At 43.3% G+C, this 21640-nt stretch overlaps 1 protein-coding gene across 1 annotated transcript in view; it reads left to right on the top strand.

The window, feature by feature from the left end:
- Window positions 1-21640, top strand: part of LOC139384431 (NT-3 growth factor receptor-like) — a 141719-nt gene that overhangs the window by 21924 nt on the left and 98155 nt on the right. The window contains exons 2-3 of the mRNA XM_071129196.1: window positions 7228-7302; window positions 21495-21566. Of these exons, the coding sequence (XP_070985297.1) occupies window positions 7228-7302; window positions 21495-21566 (147 nt within the window). The remainder of the gene's footprint in view (window positions 1-7227; window positions 7303-21494; window positions 21567-21640) is intronic.

The following is a 21640-nucleotide window of genomic DNA, read 5'->3' as shown; positions in this document are numbered from 1 at the left end:
AAAGGAAGCAGAAAGGAAGCAGAAAGGGAACAGAAAGGGAACAGAAAGGAAGTAGAAAGGGAACAGAAAGGAAACAGAAAGGAAGTAGAAAGGAAACAGAAAGGAAACAGAAAGGAAGTAGAAATGAAGTAGAAAGGGAACAGAAAGGAAGTAGAAACGGAACAGAAAGGAAGCAGAAAGGAAGCAGAAAGGGAACAGAAAGGAAGTAGAAAGGGAACAGAAAGGGAACAGAAAGGAAACAGAAAGGAAGTAGAAAGGGAACATAAAGGAAGTAGAAAGGGAACAGAAATGAAACATAAAGGAAGTAGAAAGGGAACAGAAAGGAAGTAGAAAGGGAACAGAAAGGAAACAGAAAGGAAGTAGAAAGGAAACAGAAAGGAAGTAGAAAGGGAACAGAAAGGAAGTAGAAAGGGAACAGAAAGGAAACAGAAAGGAAGTAGAAAGGAAACAGAACGGAAGTAGAGAGGAAACAGAAAGGAAGTAGAAAGGAAACAGAAAGGAAGTAGAAAGGGAACAGAAAGGAAGTAGAAAGGGAACAGAAAGGAAACAGAAAGGAAGTAGAAAGGAAACAGAAAGGGAACAGAAAGGAAGTAGAAAGGAAACAGAAAGGGAACATTAAGGGAACAGAAGGACACAGAAAGGGACAGAGAGGGAACAGAAGGACACAGAAAGGGACAGAGAGGGAACAGAAGGACACAGAAAGGGACAGAGAGGGAACAGAAATGAAATAGAAAGGAAAAGAAGTGAATGTAGAATGCAGGGAGAGCACTCCTGAGATGTTATATTTTATTTAACATTGCCCCATTAAGTCAGAAGTCGCAGTGTTGTAGATCATAATAACCACCTCATAAATCATGTAGAGACAGTCCTGTTGGAATCAATAGAGAGAATCAGCCCTATTGGAAACAACAGAGAGAATCAGAGAAGATTACAATTTGTGAGACCTTGGATGTTTGTGTAGGGTGGCCTCTTGACAAGATTGTGAAATAGTGAGTTGGTTTAGCAACAAATAGAAGTGATTCCTCAGTGGAGAGGAGAGGAGGGAGGGAGGGACGGTTTCACACAGTATTACATCTATTACACTACTTCTTTATTTTGGAAAGCACTCAAATGGCACCCTATTCCCTACATTCCTATAGGGCTCTGGTCAAAAGTAGTACACTATCTCTGGTCAAAAGTAGTGCACTATTTAGGAAATAGGGTGTCATTTGGGACAGTACCTTGTTGTCTCTGAGGGTATACTTTGTGGTGCTACAGTATGATATAGGACTATCATATTCCCCTCCTAGTATACACCCCTCTCATCTGTCAACACTCGACTGATGTTGGACAGGATTCCTCCTCTCATCAGTCAACACTACTCTGATGTTGGACAGGATTCCTCCTCTCATCAGTCAACACTACTCTGATGTTGGACACGATTCCTCCTCTCATCAGTCAACACTACTCTGATGTTGGACAGGATTCCTCCTCCCATCAGTCAACACTACTCTGATGTTGGACAGGATTCCTCCTCTCATCAGTCAACACTAGACTGTTGTTGGACAGGATTCCTACTCTCATCAGTCAACACTACTCTGATGTTGGACAGGATTCCTCCTCTCATCAGCCAACACTACTCTGATGTTGGACAGGATTCCTCCTCTCATCAGTCAACACTAGACTGTTGTTGGACAGGATTCCTCGTCTCATCAGTCAACACTAGACTGTTGTTGGACAGGATTCCTCCTCTCATCAGTCAACACTACTCTGATGTTGGACAGGATTCCTCCTCTCATCAGTCAACACTACTCTGATGTTGGACACGATTCCTCCTCTCATCAGTCAACACTACTCTGATGTTGGACAGGATTCCTCCTCTCATCAGTCAACACTACTCTGATGTTGGACAGGATTCCTCCTCTCATCAGTCAACACTAGACTGTTGTTGGACAGGATTCCTCCTCTCATCAGTCAACACTAGACTGTTGTTGGACAGGATTCCTCCTCTCATCAGTCAACACTAGACTGTTGTTGGACAGGATTCCTCCTCTCATCAGTCAACACTAGACTGTTGTTGGACAGGATTCCTCCTCTCATCAGTCAACACTAGACTGTTGTTGGACAGGATTCCTCCTCTCATCAGTCAACACTAGACTGTTGTTGGACAGGATTCCTCCTCTCATCAGTCAACACTACTCTGATGTTTGACATGATTACCTCTGTCACCTGTCTAATCAGTCATCTGTCAACACTACTGTGTTGTTGGACAGGATTACCTCTGCCATCTGTCTGCATCAGTCATCTGTCAACACTACTGTGTTGTTGGACAGGATTACCTCTGCCATCTGTCTGCATCAGTCATCTGTCAACACTACTGTGTTGTTGGACAGGATTACCCCTGTCATCTGTCTGCATCAGTGTTAGGAAATTATGATTAATATGACTGAACAAATCATTTTAAATGGAACTGTAAGTAAACTTATACTCTGTTATATTATGTTTAATAGGCAATATGAGTTCATAAGAAGAAATTGTGTGACAGGAGAAAGGAGTAATAAAATGAACACCATTCCAACTGGGCAGGAACAAATGGGTTGTGGACTGTGTAAACACATAAGGTCGTTAGCCTATGGTTGACCCTACCTGAAACTTAGCTCTGGGGTTCTTAGATTAGGCAGTGAGTGCATTCCTAGGGTTTCTGTTAATTAAAACTGTCAGTTCAGTGGTGATCGATAATGTTGAGGGGTCAAAAGTTATCTGGGAGTGTGTTAGTAAGTTAGAATGAACTTTTCACCTTACTTTGTCCCGGTCGACAGGAGGGGGTTCGGTTAAGGCAGTGAAATGACGTCATGATCTGTATTTAAACTGATGCATGTGTTTGAGTGGCAGCGCGCTCCGAGAATAAATTCTATTACCTATTATTTAAAGACTGGTCTGCGTCTATTTTATGCAAACAAGAAATCTTACAAATAATCATAAAATAGATGAAGGGCTTTCAATTGATGAAAGCACATTGGCTTAATTAAATTATACTAACAATCAGTCATCTGTCAACACTACTGTGTTGTTGGACAGGATTACCCCTGTCATCTGTCTGCATCAGTCATCTGTCAACACTACTGTGTTGTTGGACAGGATTACCCCATTACCACTAGTGTAATGTATTTCTCTCACATCTCTACTTCTACCATTACCACTAGTATCATTTATTCAATGACACATTCAATTAGTTAAAACCCTATTTTAATAGGTATTGAATTAGTTTTTTAATTAAGTAGAATGCCCTGCATACTATCTCAGTTAATTCACTGCATCATTAAGGTGTCCAGTTTAGCTTATTTTTTAAACCTAAGTAATTGTAGTGTGCGCAGTACTCTATATATTTTGGTCTAATTCCCTGAGATCTGGATCTTCTCTGGAAAATCATTATTTTAGTATTTTTGGGGTTTACTGCCAGGGCCCAGGTCTGACAGTACTGCTCTAGCAGGTCCAGGCTCTGCTGTAGGCCATGTGCTGTGGGTGTTTACTGCCAGGGCCCAGGTCTGGCAGTATTGCTCTAGCAGGTCCAGGCTCTGCTGTAGGCCATGTGTTGTGGGTGTTTACTGCCAGGGCCCAGGTCTGGCAGTATTGCTCTAGCAGGTCCAGGCTCTGCTGTAGGCCATGTGTTGTGGGTGTTTACTGCCAGGGCCCAGGTCTGGCAGTACTGCTCTAGCAGGTCCAGGCTCTGCTGTAGGCCAGGTGCTGTGGGGGTTTACTGCCAGGGCCCAGGTCTGACAGTACTGCTCTAGCAGGTCCAGGCTCTGCTGTAGGCCATGTGCTGTGGGTGACAGCAGGCAATAGGTCATCTGCGAAGAGCAGGCATTTAACCTCTGAACTGTGGAGACTAACACCATGAGGTGAGGATTTTTCTAGAATAGTGACCAATTCGTTGATGTAAATATTGAAGACTGCAGGGCTTTTGCAACCCTGGCGAAGGCCCCGCCCCCTGGTTAAAGAACTATGTTATTTTCTTGCCAGTTTTGATGCTGCACATATTGGCAGTAGACATTGATTTAATTATGTCACGTTTTACCCCCTACACCACTTTCAATAACTTTGTAGAACAGTCCTGGATGCCAAATAGAATCTAATGCTTTTTGGAAGTCGATAAAGCAAGAATACATTTTAGTATTATTTTGGTGGACATGTTTATCTATCTGTAACGGTTTTCCTGTGGTGAAGGAGAGGCGGACCAAAATGCAGCGTGGTTTCTTTGATTCATGTTTAATAACAAACAGATCAACACGAACACTACGAAACAATAAACGTGGAAAACCAAAAAACAGCCCTGTCTGGTGCAAAACACAGAGACAGGAACAGGAGGTGCTGAAGAAGGGGTTGCTGGAGATGAGGTGGGAAGGCCACTCCTTCTCCCATCGATCCATCCTCTCCATCATTTGGTCCATGGCCGAACCAATCCGGTGGAGCGCGCTGGTGTGATGGAGGACCCTCTCTTCCATCGATCCATCCTCTCCATCATTTGGTCCATGGCCGAACCAATCCGGTGAAGCGCGCTGGTGTGATGGAGGACCCTCTCTTCCATCGATCCATCCTCTCCATCATTTGGTCCATGGCCGAACCAATCCGGTGAAGCGCGCTGGTGTGATGGAGGACCCTCTCTTCCATCGATCCATCCTCTCCATCATTTGGTCCATGGCCGAACCAATCCGGTGAAGCGCGCTGGTGTGATGGAGGACCCTCTCTTCCATCGATCCATCCTCTCCATCATTTGGTCCATGGCCGAACCAATCCGGTGAAGCACGCTGGTGTGATGGAGGACCCTCTCTCCCATCGATCCATCCTCTCCATCATTTGGTCCATGGCCGAACCAATCCGGTGAAGCACGCTGGTGTGATGGAGGACCCTCTCTTCCATCGATCCATCCTCTCCATCATTTGGTCCATGGCCGAACCAATCCGGTGAAGCGCGCTGGTGTGATGGAGGACCCTCTCTTCCATCGATCCATCCTCTCCATCATTTGGTCCATGGCCGAACCAATCCGGTGAAGCACGCTGGTGTGATGGAGGACCCTCTCTTCCATCGATCCATCCTCTCCATCATTTGGTCCATGGCCGAACCAATCCGGTGAAGCACGCTGGTGTGATGGAGGACCCTCTCTTCCATCGATCCATCCTCTCCATCATTTGGTCCATGGCCGAACCAATCCGGTGAAGCACGCTGGTGTGATGGAGGACCCTCTCTTCCATCGATGGGAGAGGAGACGCGGCTGCTCCTGCTGATTCCATTGCGAGTGCGGGATTCTGTCTTTGTATTCCTGTTATTTGGTGGTGTTCATGAGTTTTATTCTCCAGACTATTTTGGTCCCGTGTTGGAATATTCACCCTGTGTGTTGGGTTGACCGTTGTTTTGTGCGCCGGAGAATAAACTGTCTAATAATTGAAACCTGCTCTCTGCGCCTGATTCAACCCACCTTAGTAATTCGTGACACTATCAGGGTGTGTAGGGTGTAAATATGGTCAGTCGTGTGATGTTTTGGTATTATTTTGGTGTAAATATGGTCAGTCGTGTGATGTTTTGGTATTATTTTGGTGTAAATATGGTCAGTCGTGTGATGTTTTGGTATTATTGTGGTGTAAATATGGTCAGTCGTGTGATGTTTTGGTATTATTTTGGTGTAAATATGGTCAGTCGTGTGATGTTTTGGTATTATTGTGGTGTAAATATGGTCAGTCGTGTGATGTTTTGGTATTATTTTGGTGTAAATATGGTCAGTCGTGTGATGTTTTGGTATTATTGTGGTGTAAATATGGTCAGTCGTGTGATGTTTTGGTATTATTTTGGTGTAAATATGGTCAGTCGTGTGATGTTTTGGTATTATTGTGGTGTAAATATGGTCAGTCGTGTGATGTTTTGGTATTATTTTGGTGTAAATATGGTCAGTCGTGTGATGTTTTGGTATTATTGTGGTGTAAATATGGTCAGTCGTGTGATGTTTTGGTATTATTGTGGTGTAAATATGGTCAGTCGTGTGATGTTTTGGTATTATTTTGGTGTAAATATGGTCAGTTGTGCGATGTTTTGGTATAAATCCAATGTGGCTTTAACTCAAGACATTGTGCTTATTAAGGAAGTTTAGAACTCTTCCATTTATAATGCTACAGAAAACCTTCCCCAGGTTACTGTTCACACAAATGCCTCTGGAATTGTTAGGGTCAAATTTGTCTCCGTTTTTAAAGATTGGGGTTATGAGTCCTTGATTCCAGATGTCAGGGAAATAACCTACACTCAGGATCAAATTAAACAGCTTTAATATAGCATATTGACATTTTGCACTAGTGAATTTGAGCATCTGCATCTATCAGTATCCAACAGGATAACAGCTCTGTAACATAATTGAAATTTGAATGAAAATGGATGAACAAACTTTTGCTTAAGCAACTAATGTGTCTAAAATGACGACTGCTGCCCTGTTACTACTGCCCTGTTACTACTGCCCTGTTACTGCTGCCCTGTTACTACTGCCCTGTTACTGCTGCCCTGTTACTGCTGCCCTGTTACTGCTGTTCAATAACAACGGCTGCTGCCCTGTTACTACTGCCCTGTTACTACTGCCCTGTTACTGCTGCCCTGTTACTACTGCCCTGTTACTGCTGCCCTGTTACTACTGCCCTGTTACTGCTGCCCTGTTACTACTGCCCTGTTACTGCTGCCCTGTTACTGCTGCCCTGTTACTACTGCCCTGTTACTGCTGCCCTGTTACTACTGCCCTGTTACTGCTGCCCTGTTACTACTAACCTGTTACTGCTGCCCTGTTACTGCTGCCCTGTTACTGCTGCCCTGTTACTGCTGCCCTGTTACTACTGCCCTGTTACTACTGCCCTGTTACTACTGCCCTGTTACTGCTGCCCTGTTACTGCTGTTCTGTTACTGCTGCCCTGTTACTGCTGCCCTGTTACTACTGCCCTGTTACTACTGCCCTGTTACTACTGCCCTGTTACTGCTGCCCTGTTACTACTGCCCTGTTACTGCTGCCCTGTTACTGCTGCCCTGTTACTACTGCCCTGTTACTGCTGCCCTGTTACTGCTGCCCTGTTACTGCTGCCCTGTTACTGCTGCCCTGTTACTGCTGTCCTGTTACTGCTGTCCTGTTACTGCTGCCCTGTTACTGCTGCCCTGTTACTGCTGCCCTGTTACTGCTGCCCTGTTACTACTGATGAATGAAAATGATTTGTTACTCTGTTTCAGACACATAGAGAACTGGACAGGACTGCAGACTCTGAGAGATGTGGACATGGAGCTGTACACTGGACTACAGAGGCTGTAAGTGTTGATACAACAGGGCAGCGTCCCAAGTGGCACCCTATTCCCTATAAATCGCACTACTTTAGAGCCCTATGGCACCCGATTCCCTATATAGTGCATTACTTTAAACCAGAGCCCTATGGCACCCTATTCCCTATATAGTGCACTACTTTTGACTTTGAAGTAGTGACCTATGTTTAGCAATACAGCCATAGGCAGCTGTCTAAAGAAAGGCTAAGCTATGGGAATATAGACAGCTGTCTAAAGAAAGGCTAAGCTATGGGAATATAGGCAGCTGTATTGAGAAAGGCTAAGCTATGGGAATATAGGCAGCTGTCTAAAGAAAGGCTAAGCTATGGGAATATAGACAGCTGTCTAAAGAAAGGCTAAGCTATGGGAATATAGACAGCTGTCTAAAGAAAGGCTAAGCTATGGGAATATAGGCAGCTGTCTAAAGAAAGGCTAAGCTATAGGAATATAGACAGCTGTCTAAAGAAAGGCTAAGCTATGGGAATATAGGCAGCTGTCTAAAGAAAGGCTAAGCTATGGGAATATAGACAGCTGTCTAAAGAAAGGCTAAGCTATAGGAATATAGACAGCTGTCTAAAGAAAGGCTAAGCTATGGGAATATAGGCAGCTGTATTGAGAAAGGCTAAGCTATAGGAATATAGGCAGCTGTCTTGAGAAAGGCTAAGCTATGGGAATATAGGCAGCTGTCTTGAGAAAGGCTAAGCTATGGGAATATAGGCAGCTGTATAAAGAAAGGGTAAGCTATGGGAATATAGACAGCTGTCTAAAGAAAGGCTAAGCTATGGGAATATAGGCAGCTGTATTGAGAAAGGCTAAACTATGGTAATATAGGCAGTTGTCTAAAGAAAGGCTAAGCTATGGGAATATAGGCAGCTGTCTTGAGAAAGGCTAAGCTATGGGAATATAGGCAGCTGTCTTGAGAAAGGCTAAGCTATGGGAATATAGGCAGCTGTATAAAGAAAGGGTAAGCTATGGGAATATAGACAGCTGTCTAAAGAAAGGCTAAGCTATGGGAATATAGGCAGCTGTATTGAGAAAGGCTAAACTATGGTAATATAGGCAGTTGTCTAAAGAAAGGCTAAGCTATGGGAATATAGGCAGCTGTCTAAAGAAAGGCTAAGCTATAGGAATATAGGCAGCTGTATAAAGAAAGGGTAAGCTATGGGAATATAGGCAGCTGTATTGAGAAAGGCTAAACTATGGTAATATAGGCAGTTGTCTAAAGAAAGGCTAAGCTATGGGAATATAGGCAGTTGTCTAAAGAAAGGCTAAGCTATAGGAATATAGGCAGCTGTCTAAAGAAAGGCTAAGCTATGGGAATATAGGCAGCTGTATTGAGAAAGGCTAAACTATGGTAATATAGGCAGTTGTCTAAAGAAAGGCTAAGCTATGGGAATATAGGCAGCTGTCTAAAGAAAGGCTAAGCTATAGGAATATAGGCAGCTGTATAAAGAAAGGGTAAGCTATGGGAATATAGACAGCTGTCTAAAGAAAGGCTAAGCTATGGGAATATAGGCAGCTGTATTGAGAAAGGCTAAACTATGGTAATATAGGCAGTTGTCTAAAGAAAGGCTAAGCTATGGGAATATAGGCAGCTGTCTAAAGAAAGGGTAAGCTATGGGAATATAGACAGCTGTCTAAAGAAAGGCTAAGCTATGGGAATATAGGCAGCTGTCTAAAGAAAGGCTAAGCTATGGGAATATAGGCAGCTGTATTGAGAAAGGCTAAACTATGGTAATATAGGCAGTTGTCTAAAGAAAGGCTAAGCTATAGGAATGTAGGCAGCTGTCTAAAGAAAGGCTAAGCTATAGGAATATAGACAGCTGTATAAAGAAAGGCTAAGCTATGGGAATATAGACAGCTGTCTAAAGAAAGGCTAAGCTATGGGAATATAGGCAGCTGTCTAAAGAAAGGCTAAGCTATGGGAATATAGACAGCTGTCTAAAGAAAGGCTAAGCTATGGGAATATAGGCAGCTGTATTGAGAAAGGCTAAGCTATGGGAATATAGGCAGCTGTATTGAGAAAGGCTAAGCTATGGGAATATAGGCAGCTGTCTAAAGAAAGGCTAAGCTATAGGAATATAGGCAGTTGTCTTGAGAAAGGCTAAGCTATAGGAATGTAGGCAGCTGTCTAAAGAAAGGCTAAGCTATAGGAATATAGGCAGTTGTCTTGAGAAAGGCTAAGCTATAGGAATGTAGGCAGCTGTCTAAAGAAAGGCTAAGCTATAGGAATGTAGGCAGCTGTCTAAAGAAAGGCTAAGCTATGGGAATATAGGCAGTTGTCTTGAGAAAGGCTAAGCTATAGGAATGTAGGCAGCTGTCTAAAGAAAGGCTAAGCTATAGGAATATAGACAGCTGTCTAAAGAAAGGCTAAGCTATGGGAATATAGGCAGCTGTCTTGAGAAAGGCTAAGCTATGGGAATATAGGCAGCTGTATTGAGAAAGGCTAAGCTATGGGAATATAGGCAGCTGTCTAAAGAAAGGCTAAGCTATGGGAATATAGGCAGCTGTCTAAAGAAAGGCTAAACTATGGGAATATAGACAGCTGTCTTGAGAAAGGCTAAGCTATGGGAATATAGGCAGCTGTCTAAAGAAAGGCTAAGCTATGGGAATATAGACAGCTGTATTGAGAAAGGCTAAGCTATGGGAATATAGACAGCTGTATTGAGAAAGGCTAAGCTATGGGAATATAGGCAGCTGTCTAAAGAAAGGCTAAGCTATGGGAATATAGACAGCTGTCTAAAGAAAGGCTAAGCTATGGGAATATAGACAGCTGTCTAAAGAAAGGCTAAGCTATAGGAATATAGGCAGCTGTCTAAAGAAAGGCTAAACTATGGGAATATAGGCAGTTGTCTAAAGAAAGGCTAAGCTATGGGAATATAGACAGCTGTATTGAGAAAGGCTAAGCTATGGGAATATAGACAGCTGTCTAAAGAAAGGCTAAGCTATGGGAATATAGGCAGCTGTATTGAGAAAGGCTAAGCTATGGGAATATAGGCAGCTGTCTTGAGAAAGGCTAAGCTATGGTAATATAGGCAGTTGTATAAAGAAAGGCTAAACTATGGGAATATAGGCAGTTGTCTAAAGAAAGGCTAAGCTATGGGAATATAGGCAGTTGTATAAAGAAAGGCTAAGCTATGGGAATATAGGCAGCTGTATAAAGAAAGGCTAAGCTATGGGAATATAGGCAGTTGTATAAAGAAAGGCTAAACTATGGGAATATAGGCAGTTGTATAAAGAAAGGCTAAGCTATGGGAATATAGGCAGCTGTATAAAGAAAGGCTAAGCTATGGTAATATAGGCAGCTGTATTGAGAAAGGCTAAGCTATGGGAATATAGACAGCTGTCTAAAGAAAGGCTAAGCTATAGGAATATAGACAGCTGTCTAAAGAAAGGCTAAGCTATGGTAATATAGGCAGTTGTCTAAAGAAAGGCTAAACTATGGGAATATAGGCAGCTGTCTAAAGAAAGGCTAAGCTATGGGAATATAGACAGCTGTCTAAAGAAAGGCTAAGCTATGGGAATATAGGCAGTTGTCTAAAGAAAGGCTAAGCTATGGGAATATAGACAGCTGTCTAAAGAAAGGCTAAGCTATGGGAATATAGGCAGCTGTATTGAGAAAGGCTAAGCTATGGGAATATAGACAGCTGTATTGAGAAAGGCTAAGCTATGGGAATATAGGCAGCTGTCTAAAGAAAGGCTAAGCTATGGGAATATAGGCAGCTGTATTGAGAAAGGCTAAGCTATGGGAATATAGGCAGCTGTCTAAAGAAAGGCTAAACTATGGTAATATAGGCAGCTGTCTAAAGAAAGGCTAAGCTATGGGAATATAGGCAGCTGTATTGAGAAAGGCTAAGCTATGGGAATATAGACAGCTGTCTAAAGAAAGGCTAAGCTATAGGAATATAGACAGCTGTCTAAAGAAAGGCTAAGCTATGGTAATATAGGCAGTTGTCTAAAGAAAGGCTAAACTATGGGAATATAGGCAGCTGTCTAAAGAAAGGCTAAACTATGGTAATATAGGCAGCTGTCTAAAGAAAGGCTAAGCTATGGGAATATAGGCAGCTGTATTGAGAAAGGCTAAGCTATGGGAATATAGACAGCTGTCTAAAGAAAGGCTAAGCTATGGGAATATAGACAGCTGTATTGAGAAAGGCTAAGCTATGGGAATATAGGCAGCTGTCTAAAGAAAGGCTAAGCTATGGGAATATAGACAGCTGTCTTGAGAAAGGCTAAGCTATGGGAATATAGGCAGCTGTCTAAAGAAAGGCTAAGCTATGGGAATATAGACAGCTGTCTTGAGAAAGGCTAAGCTATGGGAATATAGACAGCTGTCTTGAGAAAGGCTAAGCTATGGGAATATAGGCAGCTGTCTTGAGAAAGGCTAAGCTATGGGAATATAGACAGCTGTCTTGAGAAAGGCTAAGCTATGGGAATATAGGCAGCTGTCTTGAGAAAGGCTAAGCTATGGGAATATAGGCAGCTGTCTTGAGAAAGGCTAAGCTATGGGAATATAGACAGCTGTATTGAGAAAGGCTAAGCTATGGGAATATAGGCAGCTGTCTAAAGAAAGGCTAAGCTATGGGAATATAGGCAGCTGTCTAAAGAAAGGCTAAACTATGGGAATATAGACAGCTGTCTTGAGAAAGGCTAAGCTATGGGAATATAGGCAGCTGTCTAAAGAAAGGCTAAGCTATGGGAATATAGACAGCTGTATTGAGAAAGGCTAAGCTATGGGAATATAGACAGCTGTATTGAGAAAGGCTAAGCTATGGGAATATAGGCAGCTGTCTAAAGAAAGGCTAAGCTATGGGAATATAGACAGCTGTCTAAAGAAAGGCTAAGCTATGGGAATATAGACAGCTGTCTAAAGAAAGGCTAAGCTATAGGAATATAGGCAGCTGTCTAAAGAAAGGCTAAACTATGGGAATATAGGCAGTTGTCTAAAGAAAGGCTAAGCTATGGGAATATAGACAGCTGTATTGAGAAAGGCTAAGCTATGGGAATATAGACAGCTGTCTAAAGAAAGGCTAAGCTATGGGAATATAGGCAGCTGTATTGAGAAAGGCTAAGCTATGGGAATATAGGCAGCTGTCTTGAGAAAGGCTAAGCTATGGTAATATAGGCAGTTGTATAAAGAAAGGCTAAACTATGGGAATATAGGCAGTTGTCTAAAGAAAGGCTAAGCTATGGGAATATAGGCAGTTGTATAAAGAAAGGCTAAGCTATGGGAATATAGGCAGCTGTATAAAGAAAGGCTAAGCTATGGGAATATAGGCAGTTGTATAAAGAAAGGCTAAACTATGGGAATATAGGCAGTTGTATAAAGAAAGGCTAAGCTATGGGAATATAGGCAGCTGTATAAAGAAAGGCTAAGCTATGGTAATATAGGCAGCTGTATTGAGAAAGGCTAAGCTATGGGAATATAGACAGCTGTCTAAAGAAAGGCTAAGCTATAGGAATATAGACAGCTGTCTAAAGAAAGGCTAAGCTATGGTAATATAGGCAGTTGTCTAAAGAAAGGCTAAACTATGGGAATATAGGCAGCTGTCTAAAGAAAGGCTAAGCTATGGGAATATAGACAGCTGTCTAAAGAAAGGCTAAGCTATGGGAATATAGGCAGTTGTCTAAAGAAAGGCTAAGCTATGGGAATATAGACAGCTGTCTAAAGAAAGGCTAAGCTATGGGAATATAGGCAGCTGTATTGAGAAAGGCTAAGCTATGGGAATATAGACAGCTGTATAGAGAAAGGCTAAGCTATGGGAATATAGGCAGCTGTCTAAAGAAAGGCTAAGCTATGGGAATATAGGCAGCTGTATTGAGAAAGGCTAAGCTATGGGAATATAGGCAGCTGTCTAAAGAAAGGCTAAACTATGGTAATATAGGCAGCTGTCTAAAGAAAGGCTAAGCTATGGGAATATAGGCAGCTGTATTGAGAAAGGCTAAGCTATGGGAATATAGACAGCTGTCTAAAGAAAGGCTAAGCTATAGGAATATAGACAGCTGTCTAAAGAAAGGCTAAGCTATGGTAATATAGGCAGTTGTCTAAAGAAAGGCTAAACTATGGGAATATAGGCAGCTGTCTAAAGAAAGGCTAAGCTATGGGAATATAGACAGCTGTCTAAAGAAAGGCTAAGCTATGGGAATATAGGCAGTTGTCTAAAGAAAGGCTAAGCTATGGGAATATAGACAGCTGTCTAAAGAAAGGCTAAGCTATGGGAATATAGGCAGCTGTATTGAGAAAGGCTAAGCTATGGGAATATAGACAGCTGTATTGAGAAAGGCTAAGCTATGGGAATATAGGCAGCTGTCTAAAGAAAGGCTAAACTATGGTAATATAGGCAGCTGTCTAAAGAAAGGCTAAGCTATGGGAATATAGGCAGCTGTATTGAGAAAGGCTAAGCTATGGGAATATAGACAGCTGTCTAAAGAAAGGCTAAGCTATGGGAATATAGACAGCTGTATTGAGAAAGGCTAAGCTATGGGAATATAGGCAGCTGTCTAAAGAAAGGCTAAGCTATGGGAATATAGACAGCTGTCTTGAGAAAGGCTAAGCTATGGGAATATAGGCAGCTGTCTAAAGAAAGGCTAAGCTATGGGAATATAGACAGCTGTCTTGAGAAAGGCTAAGCTATGGGAATATAGACAGCTGTCTTGAGAAAGGCTAAGCTATGGGAATATAGGCAGCTGTCTTGAGAAAGGCTAAGCTATGGGAATATAGACAGCTGTCTTGAGAAAGGCTAAGCTATGGGAATATAGGCAGCTGTCTTGAGAAAGGCTAAGCTATAGGAATATTTTCTGCAAACTTGGAACTAGACCCAAAGAGCTAGCCATGGTAATGTGTCCATTATGGGGACTGGTAGAGGGGGTGCTAGCCATGGGAATGTGTCCATTATGGGGACTGGTAGAGGGGGTGTTAGCCATGGTAATGTATCCATTATGGGGACTGGTAGAGGGGGTGCTAGCCATGGGAATGTGTCCATTATGGGGACTGGTAGAGGGGGTGCTAACCATGGTAATGTGTCCATTATGGGGACTGGTAGAGGGGGTGCTAGCCATGGGAATGTGTCCATTATGGGGACTGGTAGAGGGGGTGCTAGCCATGGGAATTTGTCCATTATGGGGACTGGTAGAGGGGGTGCTAGCCATGGGAATGTGTCCATTATGGGGACTGGTAGAGGGGGTGCTAACCATGGTAATGTGTCCATTATGGGGACTGGTAGAGGGGGTGCTAGCCATGGGCATGTGTCCATTATGGGGACTGGTAGAGGGGGTGCTAGCCATGGGAATGTGTCCATTATGGGGACTGGTAGAGGGGGTGCTAGCCATGGGAATGTGTCCATTATGGGGACTGGTAGAGGGGGTGCTAGCCATGGGAATGTGTCCATTATGGGGACTGGTAGAGGGGGTGCTAGCCATGGGAATGTGTCCATTATGGGGACTGGTAGAGAGGGTGCTAGCCAGCATGTGCTGTTTGCACTGTAACTCTGAGAAGAATCCAGTTGTCTGGCACTGCTGGCGCCAGAGGGGGATTGTTACTTCACTGGATCACTCTCACATCACAGTGGTGCTGCTGGAGACAGAGGGGGATTGTTACTTCACTGGATCACTCTCACATCACAGTGGTGCTGCTGGAGACAGAGGGGGATTGGTACTTCACTGGATCACTCTCACATCACAGTGGTGCTGCTGGAGACAGAGGGGGATTGTTACTTCACTGGATCACTCTCACATCACAGTGGTGCTGCTGGAGACAGAGGGGGATTGTTACTTCACTGGATCACTCTCACATCACAGTGGTGCTGCTGGAGACAGAGGGGGATTGTTACTTCACTGGATCACTCTCACATCACAGTGGTGCTGCTGGCGCCAGAGGGGGATTGTTACTTTACTGGATCACTCTCACATCACAGTGGTGCTGCTGGAGACAGAGGGGGATTGTTACTTCACTGGATCACTCTCACATCACAGTGGTGCTGCTGGAGACAGAGGGGGATTGTTACTTCACTGGATCACTCTCACATCACAGTGGTGCTGCTGGAGACAGAGGGGGACTGTTACTTCACTGGATCACTCTCACATCACAGTGGTGCTGCTGGAGACAGAGGGGGACTGTTACTTCACTGGATCACTCTCACATCACAGTGGTGCTGCTGGAGACAGAGGGGGATTGGTACTTCACTGGATCACTCTCACATCACAGTGGTGCTGCTGGAGACAGAGGGGGATTGTTACTTCACTGGATCACTCTCACATCACAGTGGTACTGCTGGAGACAGAGGGGGATTGTTACTTCACTGGATCACTCTCACATCACAGTGGTGCTGCTGGCGCCAGAGGGGGATTGTTACTTCACTGGATCACTCTCACATCACAGTGGTGCTGCTGGAGACAGAGGGGGATTGTTACTTCACTGGATCACTCTCACATCACAGTGGTGCTGCTGGAGACAGAGGGGGATTGTTACTTCACTGGATCACTCTCACATCACATTGGTGCTGCTGGAGACAGAGGGGGATTGTTACTTCACTGGATCACTCTCACATCACAGTGGTGCTGCTGGAGACAGAGGGGGATTGTTACTTCACTGGATCACTCTCACATCACATTGGTACTGCTGGAGACAGAGGGGGATTGTTACTTCACTGGATCACTCTCACATCACAGTGGTGCTGCTGGAGACAGAGGGGGATTGTTACTTCACTGGATCACTCTCACATCACAGTGGTGCTGCTGGAGACAGAGGGGGATTGTTACTTCACTGGATCACTCTCACATCACAGTGGTGCTGCTGGAGACAGAGGGGGATTGTTACTTCACTGGATCACTCTCACATCACAGTGGTACTGCTGGAGACAGAGGGGGATTGTTACTTCACTGGATCACTCTCACATCACAGTGGTACTGCTGGAGACAGAGGGGGATTGTTACTTCACTGGATCACTCTCACATCACAGTGGTGCTGCTGGAGACAGAGGGGGATTGTTACTTCACTGGATCACTCTCACATCACAGTGGTGCTGCTGGAGACAGAGGGGGATTGTTACTTCACTGGATCACTCTCACATCACAGTGGTGCTGCTGGAGACAGAGGGGGATTGTTACTTCACTGGATCACTCTCACATCACAGTGGTACTTCTGGAGACAGAGGGGGATTGTTACTTCACTGGATCACTCTCACATCACAGTGGTACTGCTGGAGACAGAGGGGGATTGTTACTTCACTGGATCACTCTCACATCACAGTGGTGCTGCTGGAGACAGAGGGGGATTGTTACTTCACTGGATCACTCTCACATCACATTGGTACTGCTGGAGACAGAGGGGGATTGTTACTTTACTGGATCACTCTCACATCACAGTGGTACTGCTGGAGACAGAGGGGGATTGTTACTTCACTGGATCACTCTCACATCACAGTGGTGCTGCTGGAGACAGAGGGGGATTGTTACTTCACTGGATCACTCTCACATCACAGTGGTGCTGCTGGAGACAGAGGGGGATTGTTACTTCACTGGATCACTCTCACATCACAGTGGTACTGCTGGAGACAGAGGGGGATTGTTACTTCACTGGATCACTCTCACATCACAGTGGTGCTGCTGGAGACAGAGGGGGATTGTTACTTCACTGGATCACTCTCACATCACATTGGTGCTGCTGGAGACAGAGGGGGATTGTTACTTCACTGGATCACTCTCACATCACAGTGGTACTGCTGGAGACAGAGGGGGATTGGTACTTCACTGGATCACTCTCACATCACAGTGGTACTGCTGGCGACAGAGGGGGATTGTTACTTCACTGGATCACTCTCACATCACAGTGGTGCTGCTGGTGACAGAGGGGGATTGTTACTTCACTGGATCACTCTCACATCACAGTGGTGCTGCCATCTCTTCATAACCTGCACTGGTGCTTATCACTGCTTACCATCATGTTGACTGGCTACTGCAGAGAGAGAAATTGAGGCAGGCAGGCAGGCAGGCAGTCAGCCAGGCAGCCAGCCAGCCAGCCAGCCAGCCAGCCAGCCAGCCAGCCAGCCAGCACAACAAGTGTAGACCTTACTTACTGACAAGCCCTCAACCAACAGTGCGGTTCAAGAAGAGTTAAGAAAATATTTAAAGTAAAAAATGATAAAAAGTAACACAATAAAACAACAATGTGGAGGCTATATACACGGTGTTACGGTACAGAGTCAATGTGGAGGCTATATACAGGGGGTACCGGTACAGAGTCAATGTGGAGACTATATACAGGGGGTACTGGTACAGAGTCAATGTGGAGGGTATATACAGGGGGTACCGGTACAGAGTCAATGTGGAGACTATATACAGGGGGTACTGGTACAGAGTCAATGTGGAGGCTATATACAGGGGGTACCGGTACAGAGTCAATGTGGAGACTATATACAGGGGGTACTGGTACAGAGTCAATGTGGAGGGTATATACAGGGGGTACCGGTACAGAGTCAATGTGGAGACTATATACAGGGGGTACTGGTACAGAGTCAATGTGGAGGCTATATACAGGGTGTACTGGTACAGAGTCAATGTGGAGGGTATATACAGGGGGTACCGGTACAGAGTCAATGTGGAGGGTATATACAGGGGGTACTGGTACAGAGTCAATGTGGAGGCTATATACAGGGGGTACCGGTACAGAGTCAATGTGGAGGCTATATACAGGGGGTACCGGTACAGAGTCAATGTGGAGGCTATATACAGGGTGTTACGGTACAGAGTCAATGTGGAGGCTATATACAGGGGGTACCGGTACAGAGTCAATGTGGAGGCTATATACAGGGGGTACCGGTACAGAGTCAATGTGGAGGCTATATACAGGGGGTAACGGTACAGAGTCAATGTGGAGGCTATATACAGGGGGTACCAGTACAGAGTCAATGTGGAGGCTATATACAGGGTATTACGGTACAGAGTCAATGTGGAGGCTATATACAGGGGGTACCGGTACAGAGTCAATGTTGAGGCTATATACAGGGGGTACCGGTACAGAGTCAATGTGGAGGCTATATACAGGGTGTTACGGTACAGAGTCAATGTGGAGGCTATATACAGGGGTTACCGGTACAGAGTCAATGTGGAGGCTATATACAGGGTGTTACGGTACAGAGTCAATGTGGAGGCTATATACAGGGGGCACCGGTACAGAGTCAATGTGGAGGCTATATACAGGGGGTACTGGTACAGAGTCAATGTGGAGGCTATATACAGGGGGTACTGGTACAGAGTCAATGTGGAGGCTATATACAGGGTGTTACGGTACAGAGTCAATGTGGAGGCTATATACAGGGTGTTACGGTACAGAGTCAATGTGGAGGCTATATACAGGGAGTTACGGTACAGAGTCAATGTGGAGGCTATATACAGGGTGTTACGGTACAGAGTCAATGTGGAGACTATATACAGGGGGTACCGGTACAGAGTCAATGTGGAGGCTACATACAGGGTGTTACGGTACAGAGTCAGTGTGGAGGCTATATGCAGGGTGTTACGGTACAGAGTCAATGTGGAGGCTATATACAGGTGGTACCAGTACAGAGTCAATGTGGAGACTATATACAGGGTGTTACGGTACAGAGTCAATGTGGAGGCTATATACAGGGGGTACCGGTACAGAGTCAATGTGGAGGCTATATACAGGGGCTACCGGTACAGAGTCAATGTGGAGGCTACATACAGGGTGTTATGGTACAGAGTCAATGTGGAGGCTATATACAGGGGGTACCAGTACAGAGTCAATGTGGAGACTATATACAGGGTGTTACGGTACAGAGTCAATGTGGAGGCTATATACAGGGGGTACTGGTACAGAGTCAATGTGGAGGCTATATACAGGGGGTACCGGTACAGAGTCAATGTGGAGGCTATATACAGGGTGTTACGGTACAGAGTCAAACTGCGAGTAGCAGCAGTGTCCAAAACTAATGGAGGGGTGTCAATGTAAATTGTCTGGTGGCCATTTGATGAATTGTTCAGCAGTGTTATGGCTTGGGGGTAGAAGCTATTTGCTCTTTGCGTAAATCCATGTAGATGACACACAGGCAATGGGACAGTCCCCATTCACACCGCCATTGTCCATGACCAAGCTGATTATAATATGACCAAGCTGATTATAATATGACCAAGCTGATTATAATATGACCAAGCTGATTATAATATGACCAAGCTGATTATAATATGACCAAGCTGATTATAATATGACCAAGCTGATTATAATATGACCAAGCTGATTATAATATGAACAAGCTGATTATAATATGACCAAGCTGATTAAAGTCCAAGCTGATTATAATATGACCAAGCTGATTATAATATGACCAAGCTGATTATAATATGACCAAGCTGATTATAATATGACCAAGCTGATTATAATATGACCAAGCTGATTATAATATGAACAAGCTGATTATAATATGACCAAGCTGATTATAATATGAACAAGCTGATTATAATATGACCAAGCTGATTAAAGTCCAAGCTGATTATAATATGACCAAGCTGATTATAATATGACCAAGCTGATTATAATATGACCAAGCTGATTATAATATGACCAAGCTGATTATAATATGACCAAGCTGATTATAATATGAACAAGCTGATTATAATATGACCAAGCTGATTATAATATGAACAAGCTGATTATAATATGACCAAGCTGATTATAATATGACCAAGCTGATTATAATATGATCAAGCTGATTATAATATGACCAAGCTGATTAAAGTCCAAGCTGATTAAAATATGACCAATCTGATTATAATATGACCAAGCTGATTATAATATGACCAAGCTGATTATAATATGACCAAGCTGATTATAATATGACCAAGCTGATTATAATATGACCAAGCGGATTATAATATGACCAAGCTGATTATAATATGACCAAGCTGATTATAGACCAAGCTGATTATAATATGACCAAGCTGATTATAATATGACCAAGCTGATTATAATATGACCAAGCTGATTATAATATGACCAAGCTGATTATAATATGACCAAGCTGATTATAAAATGACCAAGCTGATTATAATATGACCAAGCTGATTATAATATGACCAAGCTGATTATAATATGACCAAGCTGATTATAATATGACCAAGCTGATTAAAGACCAAGCTGATTATAATATGACCAAGCTGATTATAATATGACCAAGCTGATTATAATATGACCAAGCTGATTATAATATGACCAAGCTGATTAAAGTCCAAGCTGATTATAATACGACCAAGCTGATTATAATATGACCAAGCTGATTAAAGTCCAAGCTGATTATAATATGACCAAGCTGATTATAATATGACCAAGCTGATTATAATATGACCAAGCTGATTAAAGTCCAAGCTGATTATAATATGACCAAGCTGATTATAATATGACCAAGCTGATTATAATATGACCAAGCTGATTATAATATGACCAAGCTGATTATAATATGACCAAGCTGATTATAATATGACCAAGCTGATTATAATATGACCAAGCTGATTATAATATGACCAAGCTGATTATAATATGACCAAGCTGATTATAATATGACCAAGCTGATTATAATATGACCAAGCTGATTATAATATGACCAAGCTGATTATAATATGACCAAGCTGATTATAATATGATCAAGCTGATTATAATATGACCAAGCTGATTAAAAACCAAGCTGATTAGAGACCAAGCTGATTATAATATGACCAAGCTGATTATAATATGACCAAGCTGATTATAATATGACCAAGCTGATTATAATATGACCAAGCTGATTATAATATGACCAAGCTGATTATAATATGACCAAGCTGATTATAATATGACCAAGCTGATTAAAGACCAAGCTGATTATAATATGACCAAGCTGATTATAATATGACCAAGCTGATTATAATATGACCAAGCTGATTAAAGACCAAGCTGATTATAATATGACCAAGCTGATTAAAGTCCAAGCTGATTATAATATGACCAAGCTGATTATAATATGACCAAGCTGATTATAATATGACCAAGCTGATTTTAATATGACCAAGCTGATTATAATATGACCAAGCTGATTATAACATGGGAGAACATTAGAAGACTCCTGCCTTCTGATATCGTTCTGTATCAACATTAATCACTTCTATTGTCTGTTTGTTCACGTGTCTTTCAGAATCATTATAAATTGCAGTCTGCACTCTATCCAGGCCCGGGCTTTCTCCCAGAACCCTCATCTACGATACATGTGAGTCTATAAATATGACCTGAACTTTGACTTCAGACAGAACGTCCTGCTGGGCCATGGGGACAGGCTATAAT

The sequence above is a fragment of the Oncorhynchus clarkii genome, chromosome 26, assembly GCF_045791955.1.
Source record: "Oncorhynchus clarkii lewisi isolate Uvic-CL-2024 chromosome 26, UVic_Ocla_1.0, whole genome shotgun sequence".
Classification (NCBI taxonomy): domain Eukaryota; kingdom Metazoa; phylum Chordata; class Actinopteri; order Salmoniformes; family Salmonidae; genus Oncorhynchus; species Oncorhynchus clarkii.
The sequence above is the reverse complement of the archived record's forward strand: the minus strand, read 5'-3'. Positions and strand labels throughout refer to the sequence as shown.